The sequence below is a fragment of the Hyaena hyaena genome, unplaced genomic scaffold, assembly GCF_003009895.1.
Source record: "Hyaena hyaena isolate Hyena2069 unplaced genomic scaffold, ASM300989v1 scaffold_302, whole genome shotgun sequence".
NCBI classification, from domain to species: Eukaryota; Metazoa; Chordata; class Mammalia; order Carnivora; family Hyaenidae; genus Hyaena; species Hyaena hyaena.
In genome coordinates, this window is record NW_024080936.1 from 1,138,760 (window position 1) to 1,160,906 (window position 22,147).

Below are 22,147 nucleotides of genomic sequence, written 5' to 3' on the forward strand. Positions count from 1 at the left end.
TAAAATTTTAAATCTTTAATTTGTTTTCATGTTTTTCCTTCTTTTTGCTTCCAAAAGGAAAGGAGAGCGTAGCTCCGTGCCTGTACATCGTCCACAGCCCCTAGGCTGGGGCACGTCCTGGCCCCTAACCCTCCAGCTGCCTCGGAGGTCGGGGTGCCCGGGGGGGGGGTTCACATGCAGCCCCCGGGCTGGGGCAGGGGCAAGGTCCAGGCGCTGCCTTATTGCTGAAGTCCCGGCGCAGCTCAGGGCCTGGCTAGGCGCGCTGGCTGGGCAGCTCCTGGGAGATGAAGCGGCGCAGGCGCTCCAAGTACTGGCTGTAGAGCTCGATGTCGTTGTGCCCAGCGCCCTCCACCCACAGTGGCTCCACGGCCTTGGGGCAGCGCTCATAGAGTGCCAGCCCATGGGAGAAGTCGATCACTTCGTCCTCCGTGCCGTGGATAATGAGCACCGGTGACGTGATCTTGGACACCTTCTCGATGCTGTAGGGCAGGGCACGTCAAGTCTGGGAGCAGCGCCCACCCCCGGCAAAGCCCCCCCCTCCCGTTCCCTCCTCCCCACCGTCTACCCCTCTCACTTGGGGAATGCATCGAAGCAGTAGGTCTTCTTGGTGTCAGGGAAGGCAACGCGCATGCCTGAGGTGAGCGGAGAGTGCAGCACCACGGCGGCGCACTCGTAGCGAGAGGCCAGGTCCACGGTGGGCACCGTGCCGATGCTCTGCCCATACAGGACGATGCTGTCGGGGCTGATGCCGTACCTGGCAGTGGGGCAGTGTCAGCCATGGCTGCTGACAAGTTCCTGGGGCAGTACCCACCCCATCTTCCCTCACAGCCTGCAGGCAGTAGGGCTGGGCCCCACCCCTGTCCCCGTTAGGGAACAAATCTGCTCTGCAGGGAGGCAGGGCCTTGGGTAGGTGTGACAGCTGGCCCTCACCCTGCTTCACCAACAGTACCAATTAGGATCACGCATGCCCAGTGCGCCTGGTGAGAGCCCCAAGGCCCCGCTTGGGCTCCTGGGGGCAGGGCAGGCCCTGAGGCCTCTTCTGCTCTCCTCCCCACAACCTCCCACACACAAAATTGCCCAGGGACACACCCAGTTCCCCACAGGGGACCAGTCTTCCCCGGGGCATCCCTCACCCATCCCCTCAGCCATGAGAAATCAGGGCAGTCGCGTCCCCTGATTTATTAGCTGTTTTGCAGCCCCCTGGCGTTGGGCATGTCCACCCTATCACAGTGCAGGCGGGGCAGGAACAGAGGCTGCTGCGCACCACCTCCTTCCCTGGGCACCTTCTCTAAGGCACAACCTGGTCCTGAGCCTCCGCAGCACCAACCCCCATGTCCAGGCCCCAGCCCCTCCCCCACCCTGCCACCACCCCCAATGCCTCCCTGAGCCTCACCCTCTACCCCCAGGACAGCTGATCCAGCCTCAAGCCAGCTCCACAGCCTCCAAATGCCCATTCCCATCTGTCTGGGGACCCACGAGCCACGCTCCCCACATAGGAGGCCTCCATGATTCTCTGCCCACAGACCTGGACCCTGATATACCAAGGGGACACCCCGCTGCGTCTCACCTGTGCAACCCACCCGGCAGCAAGCCTCCACCTCCCCGTGCACCCAGGGGCCACCTGCACACTCCAGGTTAACAACGCCTGGCCCCGGCTTCAGGGACACCACCTGGCCTCCTGCCTGCCGCCCGGGCAGCCCCTCCTCAGCCTGCTCCCAGGACACGAAGCCACCGCTGTGCTGAGCACTGGTCAGTCCAGCCCTAACACTCACACACAAACAAGAGGCAGACGGAGCAGCGAATCTTCCCCAGCCTCCCCGATCCCTGTCATCAGGTGGGTCCAAGCCTCCTGCCTGCCTACGGACTCTGCCCCTGCGGGGTCAGGTCTTTGGGGGACAGTGCTGGCCGCAGGACAGATGGGCTAGATGGACAAAGCGCAGACCCCTCACCCCGCAACGCGGTGTGATTCTGCCGGCCACCACCGGCCAACGGGAGCAGCACAAGGGACTGAGGAAGCCGAGGGCAGCACGTACCTGCACCACACAGCCCAGGCTGGGTCCCCAGTGCCAGGGTGGTGCCAGGGGACCCCACCCCTGGGGCCCACAGCAGGGACTGCCTGGTGCATCGCTTGGGCAACCAGGGTCCCCACCTCCCCAAGCCCAGCTGACTTTGGTCCCTGCAGGAAGTGGGGAGGCGGGGAAGGTCGAGCAGGCAGGACTGAGATGGAGCACCCCCAAGAAGCCAGTGGACAAGGCACCGTGTCCAGGAGGGTCAGAGTCAGGGTGGCCTCCTTCCAAAGCACTCTCTGGGCGCAGAGACCAAGCAAGTATGCTTCAGTGAGAGAGAAGGGGGCTGTCCGGGATCTAAATAAGCAGGATGGGGGGGGGGTGTCCGGGGACAGGGGCTTGGCCAAGGCCTTAGTAAACCCTGAGCCAAGCACACAGGTGTGTGCCTCTGCTTGCTAGCCTCCCACTGGCCCCCAAGGCTGTGCTGAACATCGAGCTGCCTGACAGATCCTTCTGGAACCCTTCAGAACCCTCCAGGCCCAGAGGAGCCCTGCCCCCAGGAGGAGACCACAGTCAATGGCTACGCATGCCTCATGGGTCAGCCCCCGAGGACCATGACAGAGCAGCCCCACTCCTTCCTGCACCTCAAGTACTCACTAGGCCCAGGTCTCTGAGTCTTTCCTTACAGCGCTCACAGCCCACCTCCCGGGCCCAGGTCCTCCATCCACCCCCTCCAGGCGGAGCCCCCACTGCCCTAGGAACAGTCCATCTATGCCCCTTCGGGACAAGCGGCTCCCAGGAGGGGAGGGGAGACCTGAAGACAGCCTGCCCCACCTCCCCGCACATGAGCACGCCTGTCACCACACCAAGGGGACACAGGCCAGACCTCACTCTGCTGCCTGCTGATGGCTCCCCTCCCCCCGAGGGCCACCCACAAGACTTCCCCCAGGAGGCGGGCCTGAGTCCCTGGGTGCTCAACCGCTGCCCCACACACAGCTCACCTGGTGCGCAGCGCCTGCCAGGCGGCGTCGATGTCGGCGTAGAGGTTCTTCTCCGAGGGCTTCCCCGAACTCACGCCGTAGCCCGAGTAGTCGTAGGAGAAGATGTTGCAGCTGATGCGCGTGCCCAGGCCGATGTAGAAACTGCTCATCTGGCCCAGGTCCACCGCATTGCCGTGCGAGAAGAGAACCGTGTACCTGGGGGGAGGGGCGGAGGGCAGGTCAGAGGGTGAGGGAGGCTCCCCAGCCACGCCATGGACAAGGGTGCTAGTGCAGGAGAGAGGTGGCTGCCGCTGCAAAGTGGCCTGGCTCCTCTGGCTGTGTGCGCTTGGGCAGGGGCAGGGGACAGCCAGCGGGGCCCTCAGCACCCCCTCTGTGAAAGGGGACCACTGGTCAGGGTCTCAGCACAGGGGGGCCCGCAGCGCAGCGAGTCCCAGTGACCACCGCACGCATCCCTGCGGGAAAGAGCTCTCCCTTCTGGAATCGTTTCTTTTAGAGGGACTCTGACAACCCAAGGATGGCACGCACATGTGCCCACTGCCTGGAACCTTCTGGAGAATGAAACAGCCGCTGCTCCTAGACAGTTGGCCCCCACCCTTGCCCCCACGAATGAACCAGCCCAATCCCCGTCCCCAGCATCTCTTCCCCCTCCTACAAAGCACGACTCCAAAACTCACTCCCGCCCTGCACTGCTGCTGGCCATCCGGGCCTGGCCTACATCGCCCCGACAGGCTGGATCCTGGCCCGGGCACTCCCTGTCTTCTCCCTCCGCCCTGGGCCCCAGCCCAGGTAAAAGGTAAAGGCTTGCCCTTTGAACCGGGATCTGAACCCAGACCCCGTCTGTCTAAAGGCAGAGACGCTTGGAGGCCCCACCTCTTTCCCGCTACTGTACTCCAGGAAGAGAGGCTTCTAGGCCTCAAGGTCAGTGTTAACGAGGAGGCGGACTTGGCCTGAGCCACCTCCCAGGTCTCAAGTGCCCTGGCCCCGAGGCGGATGCCAAGGCCTCACTGAGCACCCAGAAGCCCTTCCCTGGGCAGGTGAGCACAGAGACCCTGAAGCGGGCGGCTCCTCAGGCAGGTGAGACAGGGCCACCCAGACCGGCCCTGAGCCCCAGGGCCCTCCTCGCGACAGGCTGCACAGGGCAGGGCGCCCGGCAGGAAGGCCCAGGCGGTCCTGCGCAGCCTGCTCTTCGTGGAGCCCATCCGCCGCCCCTTTGGCCACAAGAATCCCCAGGGCCCCTATTGCCGAGAGGACCACCTCCGGTGCGGTCTGCCCCTCCCGCCCCTCTGGCCGTGGTCGGGCCGGTCGGGCCAGGAGACTCACCTGGCGCTGGGCACGCAGCGCACATACATGCAGGCGATGCGGTTGCCGCGGCTGCTCTTGGTCAGGAAGACCTCGATGGTGTCCAGCTCGCGTTGGCTGTACTGGAAATCAGCGCGCTCCGTCAGCTGCAGCTTCCAGCGGCCCGGGCTGCTGGCCGAGCCCCGCAGGGGCCCTGAGGGGGCGGCCCCGGCCCCACCAGGCCCCGGCTCGGGCTCGGGCACCAGCGAGTAGGTGGGCTCCGGCGGCAGGAAGGCGAGCTTGGCGGCGATGCGGCCGGGGCAGGGCGGGCAGCAGAAAAGGCAGCACAGCTCGCTCACCGACAGGCCGTTCATGGCGGGCGCCGGGCCCCCGGGCGGGCCTCGCTTGCCAGGGGAGGGGTGGGGGTGCTCTGAGACGCGGGCAGGGGGGAGGGCAGCCCCCAGCCGCCGCCCCAGACGAGAGCCCCCTTAGGAGGCCGCAGCCCAGCCCCATCGTGGTCCAAGCTGAGCCCTGGGGAGCCTTGCAGCCTTGCTTCTCCACGTCCTGCAGAGGGAAACCCTGGGGGGAGGGGGAAGCGAGAGGTGGGGTTCCCTTGGGGCTCTGCTGGGAGGCAGTGACCCAATCTCGTCTGCACCAAGCCTCCTGGCCTTCCCCGCGGCCCAGTCCACCCTCTCCCACCCAGGCTGGTCCACCCTCCGCCCCTGGACCCATGGGCCCAGCTCAACATCCAGGTACTTCCCATGTGCCCTTTGTGCGACCCAAAGCCGACCGGACCACCTGCTGCACCCTTTCTCGGCACGCAGCCACCAACTCTTGCCATGTAAGGACCACCCCCCCGCCAGCCCAGCCTCGGCCAGCGGGCTGTACCAGGCAACCAGACCCCTGGCTCACGCCGGCTCTCCCTACGCGGCCCCAGCTCTGGGCCCAGAGACCCTGGCACTCTCCCGACGCCTCTGTTCACACAGCTGGCCCAGACTCTCCCCCCAGCCCATCTCCATGCCACGCCTCAAGGATTCATCTGCCACCCCTGGGTGACACATCCCAGCCAAGGCAAGGACAGGCTGCCCACTGGAGGGACCCGGCCCGGCTCACAGGGGCCCAGCCTGGAGGAGGGGCAGGACACGGAGCCCAGGCAGAGGAAATACAACAAACAAAGGCTCTGGTAACAAAAGCAGGATACATCTAGAGGCTGGGAAGGCCTCCTGAGCTGGGACAATGGCTCGGCCCTGTGCTTGGGGCCAGGCTGCGGGGGAGGGGGGGGCAGCGCCCGAGCCTGAAGGGCTTCGTTCTCCAGCCCAGCCAGGGCTCTGTGACCTTGGGCAAGGCTCCTTCCTTCCCTGGGCCTCAGTTTCCTCACCTAGGAGGGAAGGCACCAGTCGCCTCCCACAGGAACTTAGAGAGATCGAGGTGGTGCACAGGGCCTGGGGCTCAAACTACAGGTAATCTCCAACACTCCCTCAGGGAGCTGCCAACGGAGAGAAAAGAAATACAAAGCCTTGAAAAAAGTCTAACCACTTAAAAGGCTTTTCCTTAGACCGGAATGCTCACAAGTCACTGTTAGCCCAACACCTTGGCACATGCACTTTTGGGGCCATAACATTTGGAAACCACTGGGCCGGGGACACACAGATTGAGAGTAGACCAGAGCAGCCTGAGGCCCAGAGACACACCTGGTGCCAAGGTCAGGAGAGAGCCACAGCCCAGAGTCTGGCACACAGCAGGCAGTGGGAAGGAGCTGTGAAGGCGCGGGTGGGGACACCAGGCGGCTTCCAGGGTCCCTAAACTCACGGGTGAGAGGGACACTTTACGTGCAAGCGTCTTTCAGAGGAAAGAGTCTATTGTACTTGTTTCCTGCGCAGGAGTTTGCCCCCCAGGATGCCTGCCAACTCAGGGGGCCATTGGGAGTTGTGACAAGTGGGGAAGGGAGTTCCCAACCCTGAGTGGTTGGGGGCCAGGGATGCTGATGGACGCTCTGCAGGGACAGGATGTCCTCCCCCTTCACCCAAAAGCGAGTTACCCCAAGTATCTACCAGTCAACCCACCCCAGGCTGCTTCAACCTATTCTCAAAGATCCAGGCCCAAAGCACGACACCGCCCTGGTGCTGGGAAGCTGAACGGGTCTCGAGTTGGGGGCAGCACAGTGCAGATGGCTTCTGAGACGAAGGCCTGGCTGAGAGCCTGTGGGCAGGCAGGAGCACCCCAGGAAGTGAAGGGGCACACCACTGCCCCAGCCAGAGACACAGAATGCCATCCTTAACTGCCCCCCTGCCGGGGCCTGATGGGTCTCCGTCCAAACGACACCAGGGTCCCACGCATCCATCACCTCCCGCCTGGCCGGCTGCGGTCCTGTTCACTGCCCGGCCGCGCTCTCCCCCAGCGGCCACGAAATCTCTCTCCAGGCACAAACCTAAGGAAGCACACCTTTTTTCTGGATGCCTTCTGGCCTCCTGCTATTTCCAAGCTAGAAACTGAAGCCTTGCCGTGGCCTGCCAGGCCCACCTCCGCCGTCTCGCTACCCTCTGGCTCCCCCAGACCACTGCCCAGTCAGGGACCCCCTCCCCTTTGCTCCCGGTCCTGCCCCCACTTCAGATCAAGCTTCCAGCGCCCCTGGAGAGGCCTTCCAAACGAGGGGAAGATGCGGCCGCGCGCTCTCCTGGCTCCAGTCTGTGTCCACAGCAACTGCCACAGCTCGCATTTACCCGTCTGACACCCCCCCCGGCCCCCCACCAGCAATCAAAGAGAAACTCCGTGAGGGCAGGACAGCTAAGTGTTCTTATCTAGGGAACCCTGACTGAGTGAGCGAGTAACAACACGTAGAGAGAGAAGACAAGCTACAGTCTGCTGGCTCTAACAGGGAAGGTGGACACTCTTAGGCCAGGAACGCCTGGGCCTCCCGTGCGTCATTTATGAGTGTCCCTGAGCGTGCCTGAGAGCGGGCAATTCTGTCCCCGAGCGCGGACTGGGCACTCTGCCGCCAGGCCCCGTAAGGGCTGCTGGCGTTCCCAGCACCAATGAGGAAACCAAGAACCACGATACTCAAGGATGACCTAAATACGCACGGCCTGGCAGCACCTCACCCGGCCAGCAGCGGTGGGAAAGCAGCCTGGAGCAAGGTGCAGTCTGAGAGGTGCACAGAAAGTGGCTGGGGGACAGGGAACAGGGCACCGCGAAACCCCAGAGGTTGACAGCGAGTTCCAGGAACTGCAGATCTCTCTGTCGGGCGGACGCTGGAAGGAGGCGAGGGAGGGGTCCCAGAGGGAGCCAGGGCTGGGTCAGGCCGCGCCTGTGAGCCCTGCTGCAGAGTTTGGACTTCATCCTGGAGGAAACGGGGAGTCCTGGAGGAGCCTTGGGCCGAGCATGGACGGACACCACGGGTTAGGGGCTGCGGTATGTCCCCTGGCTGCAACCTGGAGATCAAACAGGGAAGCCTACCCTGGTGTCCCAGGCGCCCGGAGGACGCCGGCGAAGGAATGGAGGCGTCGGGAGACGTTTAGGAAGCGGAGTTCCGCTAAGTGATGCGGCAGGCGCGGGTGTCGGGCTGGGGCGGGAGCCTGGGTAAAGTCCGCGACTCGGACGGCGATCGCCCGGAGGCGGGGGCCGCGTCACCGGGGGGTGGGCGCTCACCCCACATCCGAGACCTCCAAGGACCGGGAGAGGGCTCTACCGGGGCCGCAACGCCGGCCCCGCGGTCCCCCGGCCCCTGGTCGGCAGGTCCTACAGCCGGGACCACGGCCTCCCCAGGAGTGAGAGGTTTCGGGGGCGTCCCACCTGGCTGTCCCGGCCTCGCGGGCAGGCCCAGCTCCCCAAACGGCCGCGGGTGGCACCGAGGTCTCCCCGCGCCGCCGCGCCCGCCCCTGCTCGGCACTCACCGCCGCGGCCCGCGCCCCCCGGCCCCGGGGCCGCACTCCATGGCTCCCGGCCGCCCGCCCGTGCGTCCGTCGGTCCCTCCGCGCCCGGGCCCGGCCTCCCGCGCCGCTGCCGCCGTCGCCGCTCCCCCACGGACGGAAACGAGCCTCGATCCCGCCACCGCCCCGGAAGTGACGCGAGGCACGCGCGGGGGCCGAGCGGCTGCGGACAGGCGCTGGCGCTGCGTGCGTCCGAGGACCGGGGGGCGGGCTTGGGGCGGGGCGAGCGTGGGGTGGGCGTGGCCAGGCTCTGGTTGGCGGAGCCGGGCTTGAGGGCGGGCCCGGTTCTCCGGTGGGGCGGGGCATCGCGGGGTGGGCGGGTTCGGCTCCTGTGGGCGGGCCTGGCAGGGTGCGCGGGGCGGGGCTAAGGCTTGCAGACCTGGTTTTCCGCAGAGACACAGCCATTCATTCGTTCTTTCACTCATTCCCGGGTCAGGAGTAGAGTGAGGCGAGTGAGACACGGGCTTCGGAACCGACGTTTACAGAGGCGCCATAAAACTGTGTAATCAAGATAAAAATTGTAGTGCAGTATCAAAAAATCAAATTTTCCTGGAGCCAAGGCCCTGACAGTGTGAGGACAGCGAGGCAAGGTCGTGCAAGTGCAGCGTCTGCTCTTACCGTGTTAAAAATCTTAATGTCTTGCCCATCGTAGATTATTTTGCATTAGTTTCAGCTTTTTATTTTTACATTGTTTTAAGTATATTTATTTATTTCGAAAGAGAGAGAGAGTGAGCACAAGCAGGGGAGGGACAGAGAGAGAGAATCCTAAGCAGGCTCTGAGCTGTCAGCAGGTAGCCTGACGCGGGGCTCGAACCCACGAACCGTGAGATCATGACCCGAGCCCAAGCCGGACGCTCAACCGACTGAGCCCCCCAGGTGCCCCTCGTTTCAGCTTTTAAAATATTAGATTAAAATACTCTGGGGCACCTGGGGGGCTCAGTCGGTTGAGCGTCCGGCTTGGGCTCGGGTCATGATCTCACGGTTCGTGGGTTCGAGCCCCGCGTAAGGCTCTGTGCTGACAGCTCAGAGCCGGGAGCCTGCTCTAGATTCTGTGTCTCCCTCTCTCTTTGCCCCTCCCACGCTCACACTCTGTCTCTCTCTGTCCAAAAATAAATTAATGTTAAAAGAAATTTTTTTTAAATACTATGAATCTTGGGGCACCCGGCTGACTCAGTCAGCGGGGCATTTGACTTTAAATCTCAGGGTCGTGAGTTCAAGCCCCACCTTGCACATCAAGCCTACTGTAAAGAAAGAAAGGCACTTGATAAACTACAGGAGCCTTTGTAGCTGAGCTTTTTCTTTGTGTCCCTTAACTTTGTGCCTTCAGGGAGGGCTTCCTGCTCCAATCTCAGCTCACACTGCAGGGAGGGGAGCAGAACAGTAAACAGGGAAGGAACAGGAGCGGGATAACGATGAGGGTTGGGAGCCAAATGGGGACCGAGGCGGAAGTTTACTGATGAGCCTTTGTTGAGAGGGTGATCAGACCCAGCCTTCAGGAGAGGTGACAGGGACAGAGGCAGAGTCTGCAGAGGCCGACAGGCCCAGCCTGGGGGCAGGATTGTGAATTAGTCGGACAGCCTTGCCCTTCCAGGCCTCAGCTCTGCTGCCTGCGTGCCTTTTCCAGCTCAGAAATGCTCCCACCCCAAGCTCCAGCTCCCTCTAATCTTCAGTTTTGTTTACAGAGATAAGCCTGAAGCCCTGGGCTGTGCAGCCAGCCCTCCCCCAGGGCCCCAGACCTCCGAACAGAGACCAGGAGAGGACCTGGGCTCAGGGTCGGGCGGCCCAGGGCTGGCTTCCAGCGGTTTCCTCTGGCCTCCTTCCCCAGCTGTGCGCCAGGAGGCTGCCGGGGGGGGGGGGGGGGGGCTCCAGAGCGCCCCTGCCCCGCTCCCTGCCTCAGGCTCTAGTGCCTCTCAACTCCAAAGGTCACAACCATGCCACGTTCCTTGATGTCCTCGTGACTTCCTGGAGCAGGAACAGGGCTGTCCACAGCCTCCTCCAGCCCTCCTTCCTCTCCTCTCCCTCCCCCTCTGGGCTGCGCCAATGTGCCCTAAGGAGAATGCTGGCAGCTACCGGTGAAAAGGGGGGTGGGCATAGGAGGCGGAGATGAGGCTCGATTCCCACCCAGACGAGGTCTGCTGAGCTCACTGGGCTTCCCGCACTGACCAGAGCAAACTCTGCAAAGATACAACCACTGCTGTAAAACTCTCGATGTTTCAAGACAGTCACTTCCCAAAGGTGCCGGGAGGTGCAGCCGCTAGCCCATTTTCTTCCTACCCCTTCAGCCCTTGCTCCATCCACCCAGCATGCTGGCTTTCCCAAATGTGTTCCTGCCTCAGGGCCTTTGCACCAGCTGTGCCTCCTGCTGGCTGTGCCCCGTCCCTAGATAGCCCCACGGCCAACCCTTTCTCATCTTCAGGCCTTGCTCACACCTCACCTCCTCCGAGAGCCCTCCCTGACCACCTCCAGCCAGAGTCCTTACCACATGCACCCCTATCCCATTGCCCCATTTAGTTCCATCATAGAATTTACCATTTCTGATCTTTTTTTTAAGTTTATTTATTTGGAGAGAGAGAGAAGCACCCCGACCACTTGTCACTTTGGGGAGTTGTTTCCTTGTTTATTACCTGTCTTCCCCACATCCCGTGAGCTCCTTAGGGCAACGATGAGGTTCTCGTCCACCATGTCCCCAACTGTCCCCCATGATGTCTGACAAATGGACGCATGACACATGGGGCAAGGATGATCCCCACCCGCAGGACCACTTTTGGGGTGGCGGATGGAGGCTCCATGAGCATTTGAGCAGCACCCGGCATAGCTCTCAAATGGTCTTGACCCTGGGCTTCTTCCCTCCTCTACTGACCTGACACACTCTGCCCGGGTCACAGGGGTCACCCCTCCCCCCCGAATTCCAACCACGTGCAGTCCCACAAAGAACCTTAAATTTAAATGAATTGATTAAAAGTAAATAAAATTTGGGGTGTCTGGGTGGCTCAGTTGGTTGAGCCTCTGACCCTTTTTTTTTTATGTTTTATTTATTTCTGAGAGAGAGAGAGACAGCGTGAGCAGGGGAGGGTCAGAGAGAGAGGGAGACACAGAATCAGAAACAGACTCCAGGCTCTGAGCTGTCAGCACAGAGCCCGACGAATCCACAAACCATGAGATCATGACCCGAGCTGAAGCTGGAGGCTTATCTGACTGAGCCACCGAGACGCCTCAAGCCTCTGACTCTTGATTTCAGCTCAGGTCATGATCTCACAGTTCGTGGGATTGAGCCCCACATTGGGCTCTGACAGTCTGCTTGGGATTCTCCGTCTCCCTCTGTTTCTGCCCCTCCTCTGTTCATGCACCCGAGAGCACACACTCTGTCTGTCTCTCAAAAATAAAAATTAAACATTAAAAAAAGTAGATTGGGGCGCCTGGGTGGCTTAGTCGGCTAAGCGTCCGACTTTCGCTTAGGTCATGATCTCGCGGTTCATGGGTTCCAGCCCCGCGTCGGGCTCTGTGCTGACTGCCAGCTCGGAGCCTGGAGCCTGTTTCAGAGTCTGTGTCTCCCTCTCTCTCTGACCCTCCCCTGCTCCCACTGTCTCTCTCTCTCTCTCCTAGAAATAAATAAAAATATTAAAAAAAAAAAAAAAGTAGATAAAGGGGCACCTGGGTGGCTCAGCCAGTTAAGCCTCCAACTTCAGTCCAGGTCATGATCTCACAGTTCATGAGTTCAAGCCCCACGTTGGGCTCTGTGCTGATGGCTCAGAGCCTGCAGCTGCTTCGGATTCTGTGTCTCCCTCTCTCTCTGCCCCTCCCCCACTCACACTCAGTCTCTCTCAAAATAGACATTTAAAAAAATTCTTTTAAAAAGTAGGGGCGCCTGGGTGGCTTAGTCGGTTAAGCGTCCGACTTTCGCTTAGGTCATGATCTCGCGGTTCGTGGGTTCGAGCCCCGCGTCGGGCTCTGTGCTGACTGCCAGCTCAGAGCCTGGAGCCTATTTCAGAGTCTGTATCTCCCTCTCTCTCTGACCCTCCCCTGGTCACGCTGCCTCTCTCTCTCTCTCTCCTAGAAATAAATTAAAAAAGAAACACTAAAATTAAAAAAAATTGATAAAAGCCTTTAAACACACATAGTAGCTTTTGACGAACACCGCTCGCGTGGTCACGTCTGGCCTGGCCCAGCGGCCGCCCCCCCTGCGCCCAGGCCGGCCCCCCACTCGCATCGTCCGCCCCCTCCTGATGCACACGTGCGTTGGTGCCAGGGCACTTCACGCTGGCGGGCAGGGACCACAGGTTCCCGCAGGCAGAGGGCTGTAAGGAGAAGGTCCACGTGCCGCGTCCAGGAAACAAAGAACCCATAGGCCCCCCTGGGAAAACCCCGCCACCGTGAGAATGGACAGCAGAATGGGTTGCTGGTGGCTGCTGTCTGTTCTGCACGCTTTGCTGTGTCTTGTGAGTTTGTTCGGGGCTCGCTTGGCAGAGGGTGTGTCTCACCGCTGTGACCAGGCAGGGGCTGAAGTAAAATGAAATGCCTTAAAGGGGACTGGCTGTTAAAAATTAATGTTTATGCTTCTTGGCATTTGCCCAAGAGCGAGAGCAGGGACTTGACCAGTGCATGCACCTGCCGGGGAAGTCAGGACGACCCGCCACCCGCCACCACGTGGATGGACCCGGAGGACTCCGTGCGCAGTGACAGAAGCCAGACACGGAAGGACACGTCCTGCGTGACCCCACTCCCAGGGGTCCCCAGAGGCGTCCCGTCCACAGAGACAGAGAGTAGATGGTGGGAGCAGGGGGTGGGGAGGAGGGAGGAGTCTGTGCTTCATGGGGACAGAGTCTCAGTCTGGGGAGATGGAAGGTTCTGGAGACGGACGGTGGGGGCGGCTGCACGACAGTGTGCATGTGCTCGGCGCCGCTGAGCTGTGCGCTTGCTTGGAAATGGTTCAGATGGTGAATTTTATGTTGTGTGTATTTAACCACAATAAAGAAGATAAACACAAGTTTTTGGAACCACGAGGTGTGGGGAAAGCCCGGACGCTCAGGGCAGCAGGAGTCCGGGGGGCTGGGACCTGTGCGGTGACCCAGAGCCTTGGGCTCGGAAGGGCCCCACCGAGGTTGCTTGCGCTGCGGCTGCCATCTTGAAATTCCTAAAACTTTTTGAACATCGGCCCCGTATTTTCATTTTGAACTGGGATCTGCAGATCGCGTGGTGGCTCCTGGTTCGCGGAAGGACAGGGAAGCCCCAGTTCAGGGTCTGGGGCCCTAGACCTGGCGGAGACAGTCCCCAGTCTGCAAGTCTGTCTTCACCCCAGCCGGAGAGGACAGAGCGAGACCCAGTCAGGAAGTGGGCTCCCGACGGGGTGAGGAAGGAAGTGGGGGTGACTTAAAATAGCACCACTCACCCAGCTGCCCTGGGAGGGGGTGGGGCGGGGAGGGAGGGCTGCATGGAGGGGCACTGCGAGGCAGGGGGCTTCTGCTTCCACGGCCATACTCCTCACCCCTGCCCTGCCCACCCCTGCTGCCCCTCCTGTTCCCCCCGTCCCTCCTGTCCCCTGTGTCTCCTGTCCCCTGTGTCCCCTGTCCCCGTCCCTCCTGTCCCCGTCCCTCCTGTCCCCCATGTCTCCTGTCCCCTGTCCCCGTCCCTCCTGTCCCCTGTGTCTCCTGTCCCCTGTCCCCCCTGTCCCCTGTCCCCCCTGTCCCTGTCCCCCGTCCCTCCTGTCCCCCGTCCCTCCTGTCCCCCATGTCTCCTGTCCCCTGTCCCTCCTGTCCCCTGTGTCTCCTGTCCCCTGTCCCCCGTCCCTCCTGTCCCCCGTCCCTCCTGTCCCCCATGTCTCCTGTCCCCTGTCCCCCCTGTCCCCTTTCCTCCTGTCCCCGTCCCTCCTGTCCCCCATGTCTCCTGTCCCCTGTCCCCCCTGTCCCCTGTCCCCGTCCCTCCTGTCCCCCGTCCCTCCTGTCCCCCGTCCCTCCTGTCCCCCGTCCCTCCTGTCCCCTGTCCCCTGTCCCTCCTGTCCCCTGGGTCTCCTGTCCCCTGGGTCTCCTGTCCCCTGTCCCCCATCCCTCCTGTCCCCTGGGACTCCTGTCCCCACTGCAGGAGTGGGGCTTAGACACAGAGGAGGTTCTGGGAGGACCCCTGGGAGCTCATGATAGTCGGGTTCTCCAGACAAACAGAACCACAGGACACAAGAACATGAGAACAGAGGGGCGCCCAGGTGGCTCTGTCAGTTCATTGTCCGACTTGGCTTGGGTCATGATCTTGTGATTTTTGAGTTCAAGCCCCGCATCGGGTTCTGTGCTGACAACTCAGAACCGGGAGCCTGCTTTGGATTCTAGGTCTCCTCCTCTCTCTGCCCCTCCCCTGCTCACGCTGTTTCTCTCTCTCTCTCCTAGAAATAAATAAAAATATATTTAAAAAAAAAAAAAAGAAGGCACAAATTCTCCCTCCGTTCACATTCTTTCAAGTTCAGGTCCACGACAGACTGGAGGATGCCCACTCACCAGGGGGAGGTGCCTCTGCTCTGTTGAGGCCACCAACTCAAGTCATAATCTCATCCAGAAACATCGTTTGGACACACCTGGAAATGACATTCTTGCAATGAAGATGTGCCTTGGACAGTCGTGTGCGTAAATCTCACGGCACTGCTAAGTCAAGGTGCACACGCGGCGGCCGGGCGGCCGGCCCCGGGGAGGGTGCACGCAAGTGGGGCACAGGGGATTTGTAGGGAGTGAAGCGACTCTGTGGTGTGGATGTGTCTGTGTACACTTGTCCAAGCCCATAGCACGTGCAACACCGAGAGAGCCCTAGTGCCAGCTGCGGACTCGGGGTGATGATGACATGTCACTGTAGGGTCATGCTCATAGCAAATGTCCCACGCTGGTGCGGGGTGTTAATAAGGGGGAGTCGGACAGGGGGCTTCTCTGCCCCACATCGTGCCGTGAGACTCGGCGGGGGGCTGTGAGTCGTGGGCGCTCGTTTCTTCGTTGCTGTAAATTCACGGCTGTGCCCGCTGTGTAAGGAGGCATTCCATGACCCGCACCCCTGCAGACAGACCCTTGGGTTGTTTCTACTTTGGGGCTGTTATCAATAAAGTTGCTCACTTTAGGGGCACCTGGGTGGCTTAGTCGGTTAAGCGTCCGACTTTCGCTCAGGTCATGATCTCCCCGTTCGTGGGTTCGAGCTCCGCGTCGGGCTCTGTGCTGACTGCCAGCTCAGAGCCTGGAGCCTGTTTCAGATTCTGTGTCTCCCTCTCTCTCTGGCCCTCCCCTGCTCACGCTGTCTCTCTCTCTCTCCCTCTCCTAGAAATAAATAAAACATTAAAACAAAATTTAAAAAAAAGTTGCTCACTTTATTGGCACTGGATCAGCTCGCGGGCGCTGCGGTAACACGGATGGGGTGGTCTAAACTACAGACACCTATTCTCCCCAAGAGCTGGGAGGTCTGACGTCAGGGTGTCCGCTGTTTTCCCCTGAGGCTGCTGTGCTCGGTGCATAGCCGCTGTCTTCTCCCGACGTCCCCACAGGGTCGTCCTTCTGTGTGTGTGTCCCCATCTCTTATGAGAACACAGGTCACGTTGGATCAGGGCCACCCTTGTGACCTCACTTTAATGTAATCACCTCTTTAAAGCTTCTGTTTAAACAGTCACATTCTGAACGCTTGGCAGCTTCAAATTGGGGGGAGGGGCACAGTTAGGTCCATAGCAGGTGCCTGTCTATTCAGGAGTTGATTTGTGTGGTCAGAGAATATGCTTAGCTTTAACGGAAACTGCCAAATGGTTTGGCAAAGTGGCAGCACTCTCTGGCTGCCTTGGCTTTTCTGTGAGCCCCTGCATTCACCAAACTCCATCCAACCGGTAGGATCTTGTCCTTGCTTTGACTATGCCGAGCCAGGGTCTACCTCAGGACCTTTGCACTGGCTGTTTCCGATGCATGGAACACCCTTCCCACAGAAAACATTTCATCGTTAGGGGCTCAGGGAAAGTGTCACCTCCACAGAGATGTCTTTCCTGACCACTTTGTGTACCTTAGCCATTCAGTCCCTGGGAAGGCCACACCTGCCTCCAGCCCTCTGGGGAGCACTGACCCCGAGGGTGTGACCTCCCCCTTCTCTGGTCCTCCTTGGCTGTCTCCTTCCATTGCTCAGGAGTTCTGCTGGACAAGGACCAAATCTGTTTTCCAGAGCCCGAGGTCTAGGGCCCAGGAAGGGGCTGGCACATAGTAGGTGTTCAATAACTATCATCACTTCCACATCCTGAATCATCAGGGAAATGCAACCCGAGACCCCAGTGAGATGGTACTTCACACCCGCTAGGACAGCTACCTTCAAAAGTAACAGGTGCTGGTGAGAGTTCGGCCAGGTCAGAGCCCTCACAGGCAGGCAGGTGGAGGCGCGCAGCGCGGAAAGCGGCCGGCAGCAACCTCGAGGGATAAGCACAGAGTTGCCATCAGACCCAGCAAATGAATGCGCAAGTCCACACACAAACATGGGCACACGTGTTCATGGCATCACCACCTGTAATCACCAGGAGTGCGCGCTGGCCCACGGTGGGCGTGAACCTGAGGACATCGCGCTCGGTGACAGAAGGAGCCACAAAGGGACAGATACTGTGTGTCTCACTCACATGAAATGTCCAGAAGCAAATCTGTAGAGTCAGGGGAATTAGTGGGTGCCAGGGGTTTGGTGTGCAGGGGTGACTGCTAATGCGGCCTTTTTGGGGTGATTAAAATGTTCTAAAATATATCATGGTCATGGACGCAGGGTTCTGTGAATGTACAAAAAACCAAACTGTACACTTTGAATGGGTGACGTTTTTGGTAAGTTTTTATTTATTTAAGTAATCTTTACACCCAGCGTGGGGCAGGAACTCACCACCTGGAGATCAAGAGTCGCAGGCTCCACTGACTGGGCAGCCCGGGCCCTGAAATGGGTGAATTGTATGGTATGTGAATCCTAACTTTATACGGATGTTGCAGAAATTGATAATTGTGCCTAATTAATTACTTATCCTTTTTAAAGTTTATTTATCCATTCTGGAGGGGAGAGAGAGAGAGGGCGGAAGCAGGGGAGCGGTAGGAGAGAGAGAGAGAGAGAGAGAGAGAGAGAGAGAGAGAGAGAGAGACACACACACACACACACACACACACACACACGCGCGCGCGCGCGCGCGCAGGCTCCAGGCTTCGAGCTGTCAGCACAGAGCCGGAGTGGGGTTCGAACCCCCGAAGGGCGAGATTATGACCTGAGCCGAAGTCGGGGGCAGAGATAACATTTTAAATAAAGGCAGGAAGCAGGGACTCAGTTTCCCCATCTGAGAAAGGAAAAGAGGCTGCGGCCTGAGAACCTGCAGGTTCACCCACCTGGAGGCCCATCCGCCGGGGGCGGGGCGCTCTGCTCGCCCCGCCCCGCGCCAGCCGCAGCCCCGCCCCCGCCCCCGCGCCAGCCGCAGCCCCGCCCCCACGCCGGCAGCACCCCAGCCGGCGCCTGTGGCGACAGCCTGCGGGCGTCCATCCTGCGCGCCGGGCCCCGGCGGCCCCGCCCCAGCCCGTCTATCACTCGCCTTTACGTGCCTTTCGACCAATCGAGACTCGCCGCCCGCGCCCTATGGCCAATAGAAATGGCTCTTCCCGAGCGGGGGGGCGGGATGTAGCGCAGGTCCCTCCCCTCAGCTCCAGGGCCACGCAGGCTCGACGTGGGGACGTAGAGGACCGAGCTTAGGGGGCAGGGGGAAGAGGGGGTTATTCCAGCTCCTGACACAGGGGCACGGCCTCCTCCTGAGGAAGGTATCCACTGCCCTGGACAGATATCGCCAAGTCGGAGAAGGGCCTCCGTTTTACGGGGCGGGGTCTGCCGCCGAATAGGTTCCCCCAGGTCCCCTCTCGCCCCGGGACCTAGGGTTTGGGTCTCTCCTTGGTCGCGCTTGTCCCTGTCTTTGCAAGAGCCGAATGCAAAATGGTGCTGTCATCATCATTCCAACTTACAGGTGGGGAAACTGAGGCTTGGAGCCCCAGGACCCTAGTGCGGGGTCCCTCGCCATGGCTGGTATACCTGCTGGGCTCTAGGGCAGGAGTTCTTAACTTTGGCACTGCTGACACTTGGGGTGGATGATTCTTGGTTGGAGGGGGTTCAGCAGCATCCCTGGCTGCCACCCACTCCATTCCAGGGGCACCCGCAGTCGTGAGGACCACGGACATCCCCAGACATTGCAAATGTGGGGGAGCAAAGTGGAGCGCACTGGAACCCCAGGGGGCCAGCCCGGAATTCTGATTGAGCAGGTCTGGGATGGGGCCCACGAGGGGCCATTTCTAAAGGAGTTCCGCTTGTGCCTGGTGTCGCGGGAGGCGCACTACTGACAAGCCCCCTTGTCACCCTTCGCTGTGTGACCTGGAGCAGGTACCGCCTCTCAGCGGGGGGCTGGGCGTGGGTGTGGGTGGTTCAGGGAGCGCCAAATACCTGCACAACCTCAGGCCTGAAGCCAGGGCTGCGGACACGCGGCCTTTCGGGGGTGAGTGGGACGGTGCCCGCGATTCTTAGCAGTTGGGGAGGCTGCAAAAGGGCCTTAGGGGATGTGTGAGGGAGGCTGTCTGTCTTGTGTTTCTTTTTTAAATACTTATTTTTTGGGAGAGCACAAGTGGGAGAGGAGCAGAAGAAGGGGACAGAGGATCTGAAGTGGGCTCTGAGCTGCCGGCACAGAGCCGGATGTGGGGCTTGAACTCACAAACCACGAGGCCATGACCTGAGCTGACATCAGGTGCTCAACTCACTGAGCCACCCAGGTGCCCCCTATCTGCCTTGTTAAAATGATAACACTAACATTGTCTGTCACCTATGGTGACCACTAGGTCTGGGCCACAAAGTGCGGATACCACAGTGAACAAAATTTTCAGCTCTGGTGGAGCAGACGTTCTAGATGAATGAGGTAAGTACAGGTGCTGGGAAGAGAATACACTAGAAGGGTAGGTCAGGAGAGAATAAGGATTCCTTGAGATGGGGCTTCTCCCGATACCATGGTCCCACTCTCCAGGGAGAGTCAGCTGGAGCTGTGTGTCCCCTGGGGTGCATTCCCAGCCTCGTGACGCAAGAAGGGCTCATCCCAAGGCTGTGGCTCTCAGGGACAAACGTTTGTGGTCCCCCTACCGGGGCCAGGCCCTGTTTTTTGGCTATACTGGAGGCACCATGGACACCTGGACAGAAGCAAACCCTGCCTTGGGGTGTTCGTGGGGACCACCCGCACATAAGCCAGTCCTCGGTGGAAAATAATCCAAAGCACGGTGGACGCAATGGAAGACAGGTGGCTGGTCAGGGTGCTGAATCTTTGCTTTCTCCTCTTTACCTTTTTTTTTTTTATGTTTTATTTATTTCTGAGAGAGAGAGAGAGAGAGAGACTGCATGAGCAGGGGAGGGTCAGAGAGAGAAGGAGACACAGAACCCAAAGCAGGCTCCAGCCTGTGAGCTGTCAGCACAGAGCCCGACGCGGGGCTTGAACCCACGAACTGTGAGATCATGACCTGAGCCGAAGTCAGACGCTTAACTGACTGAGCCCCCCAGGCGCCCCTCCTCTTTACTTTAAAAAAATTTTTTTAAGATGGGTTAATGACTTCGATCCTTTTTTTTTTTTTTAAGTTTATTTATTTATTTTGAGGGAGAGAGTGAACACAAAGAGGGGAGGGGCAGAGAGAGGGAGACACAGCATCCCAAGCAGGCTCCAAGCTCTCACACTTGGCCGACTGACCCACCCAGCTGCTCCATGTTTTCTCTTCTTTAAAACGAGGATACCCACCACCTGCTGTGTCGAATTGATGTGAGGAGTAAATGCCCTGATGTCAAGTGCTTAGAACGGTGTCTGGTTGCAGACTCGCACTAAGGAAATATGAATCATTCCTGTCACTGTTAGTCTCAGCCTAGGGGCCTGGGAAAGCAGAGGACTGGGTGGGGATATAATTCTGTGCAAAGTAAGGGTTAAAGAGATGTGAGCAAAGAGGTTGGGTGCTAGAACGTTAGGACAATTCAGTTTGTTTTTCAGAAGTGGGTGTTTTCTGGCCCCGGGGGAGGGGACCGATGGCTGGCGAGTGATGAGTCGTGTGCGCGCGTGCGTCACGGGTGTGTGTGTGTGTGTGTGTGTGCGCGCGTGCGTGCGTGCTCTTGCAATCCGGCGAGGTGAGCAGGGGCTCGTTTGTTGAGAGACCTGCTGGGGGCGGTAAAATGCCCTCCAACCTTCAGGAGGCTGGACGCAGCGACTTTCCCTCCTTGCGGGTTTCCAGTGGCTTGAATCTGCCTTGAGGGGGGCAGGGAAATCCACCCACCCCCGCCCCCCACATTTCCAGGAAGAGCCTGGTCTGAGGTCCCCACAGCGTGGGAGACACCTGGCGCATACAGCCACCCAGAGCCCCCCAGGGTGGTGAGCCACACAACTCGGGGTGCAGACACAGGGGGAGGATTGTGGGGAAGCCCCTCCCCTGCCGACCCTTGTTGCCTGCCTTGCGGGTATGGAAGCGCTTCTGGCCGTCCAGCCTGCCAGCCCCGGACCCAGGCTCCCGACACTCCAGGACCTTCTCTGTTGCCATTCAGCCTCCAGTCGGGGAACCGACGCCAAGGATGTCCCAACTTTTTGGTTCCGGACACTAATCTGTCACCGTGAGTTTTGGGGAACATGTGACTTGTGAAAAGGCTAAATGGTAGCAAGATCAAAACGGGACCCTATTAATTGAAGCTCTTGGTTTATAAGGGACTGAAATCATGACTCACATTAGCTTAAGTCGTAAAAAAAACACGCCACACCAAACCTAACAACGCAGGAAAGCCCAAGGCCCTCCTGACTCAGGCATGGCGGGATCCAGGTGTTTAAACAATGTTTTTGGTTTTAAATTTTTTTTAGGGGCACCTGGGTGGCTTAGTTGGTTAAGCGTCCGACTTTCGCTTAGGTCATGATCTCCCCGTTCGTGGGTTCGAGCCCCGCGTCGGGCTCTGTGCTGACTGCCAGCTCAGAGCCTGGAGCCTGTTTCAGTCTGTGACTCCCTCTCTCTCTGACCCTCCCCTGCTCACGCTGTCTCTCTCTCTCTCTCCCCCAATAAATAAAACATTAAAAAAAAATTTAAAAAAAATAAATTTTTTTAATGTTTTTATTTATTTCTGAGAGAGAGAGCATGAACAGTGGAGGGTCAGAGATAGAGGGAGACACAGAATCTGAAGCAGCTCCAGGCTCTGAGCTGTCAGCACAGAGCCCGACGCGGGGTTCGAACCCACGAACTGTGAGATCATGACCAGAGCCGAAGTCTCAGTCGACTGAGCCACCCAGGAGCCCCATGTTTAAACAATGTTATCAAGGCATGGACCTCTCTTTCTCTTCGGGACCTGCTTTCTTCTGTTCTGGTCTAATTCTCAGACAAGCTCCACTGTTGGGTGGTAAAAACTAGTCCTGGAAAATCCAGGTTTAACCCTACAGCTCTGTGAGAAGAACTCCCGTGTTTCAAAGTCCCAAGGCTTCGGGCACCTGGGCTTGGGGCTCTGTGCTGACAGCTAGCTCGGAGCCTGTTTCAGATTCTGTGTCTCCCTCTCTCTCTGCCCCTCCCCTGCTCATGCTGTCTCTCTTTCAGAAATAAATAAAAACATTAAAAAAAAGTAAACTGTTTTAGAGGGTACCGTTCAGCGGTGTGGAGCGCACATGCACACTGTGTGCAGAGGCATCAACTCTTACCTCGTCACTGAACATTTTCATCACCCCAGAAGGAGATTCCCCGACCCATTTGCAGCCGCTCCCCACTGCCCCTCCCCGAGCCCATGTCCCTTTTATTTTTTTAAATTTATTTCTTTAAATGTTTATTGATTTTTGAGAGAGGGGGTAGAGGGGTAGAGACAGAGAGAGACGCAGAATCTGAAGCAGGCTCCAGGCTCTGAATAGTCAGCACAGAGCCTGACACCGGGCTCGCACCCACGAACGGTGAGATAATGACCTGAGCTGGAG

At 59.4% G+C, this 22,147-nt stretch overlaps 1 protein-coding gene across 2 annotated transcripts; it reads right to left on the reverse strand.

The window, feature by feature from the left end:
• On the reverse strand, nucleotides 1-8,317 carry ABHD17A (abhydrolase domain containing 17A, depalmitoylase). Of its 2 annotated transcripts, none has more exons than XM_039248099.1 (5): nucleotides 8,176-8,317; nucleotides 4,328-4,864; nucleotides 3,008-3,202; nucleotides 575-754; nucleotides 1-479 (listed from the first exon to the last, which is right to left on the reverse strand). In XM_039248099.1, exons 2-5 carry the CDS (start codon nucleotides 4,657-4,659, stop codon nucleotides 254-256), a joined length of 933 nt encoding a protein of 310 aa, XP_039104030.1. In that variant the 5' UTR covers nucleotides 4,660-4,864; nucleotides 8,176-8,317; the 3' UTR covers nucleotides 1-253. The 2 variants fall into 2 exon arrangements, with proteins under 2 accessions (XP_039104030.1, XP_039104031.1); XM_039248100.1 differs by lacking the exon at nucleotides 8,176-8,317 and adding an exon at nucleotides 7,739-8,144.
• Between the last annotated feature and the right edge of the window lie 13,830 nt (nucleotides 8,318-22,147).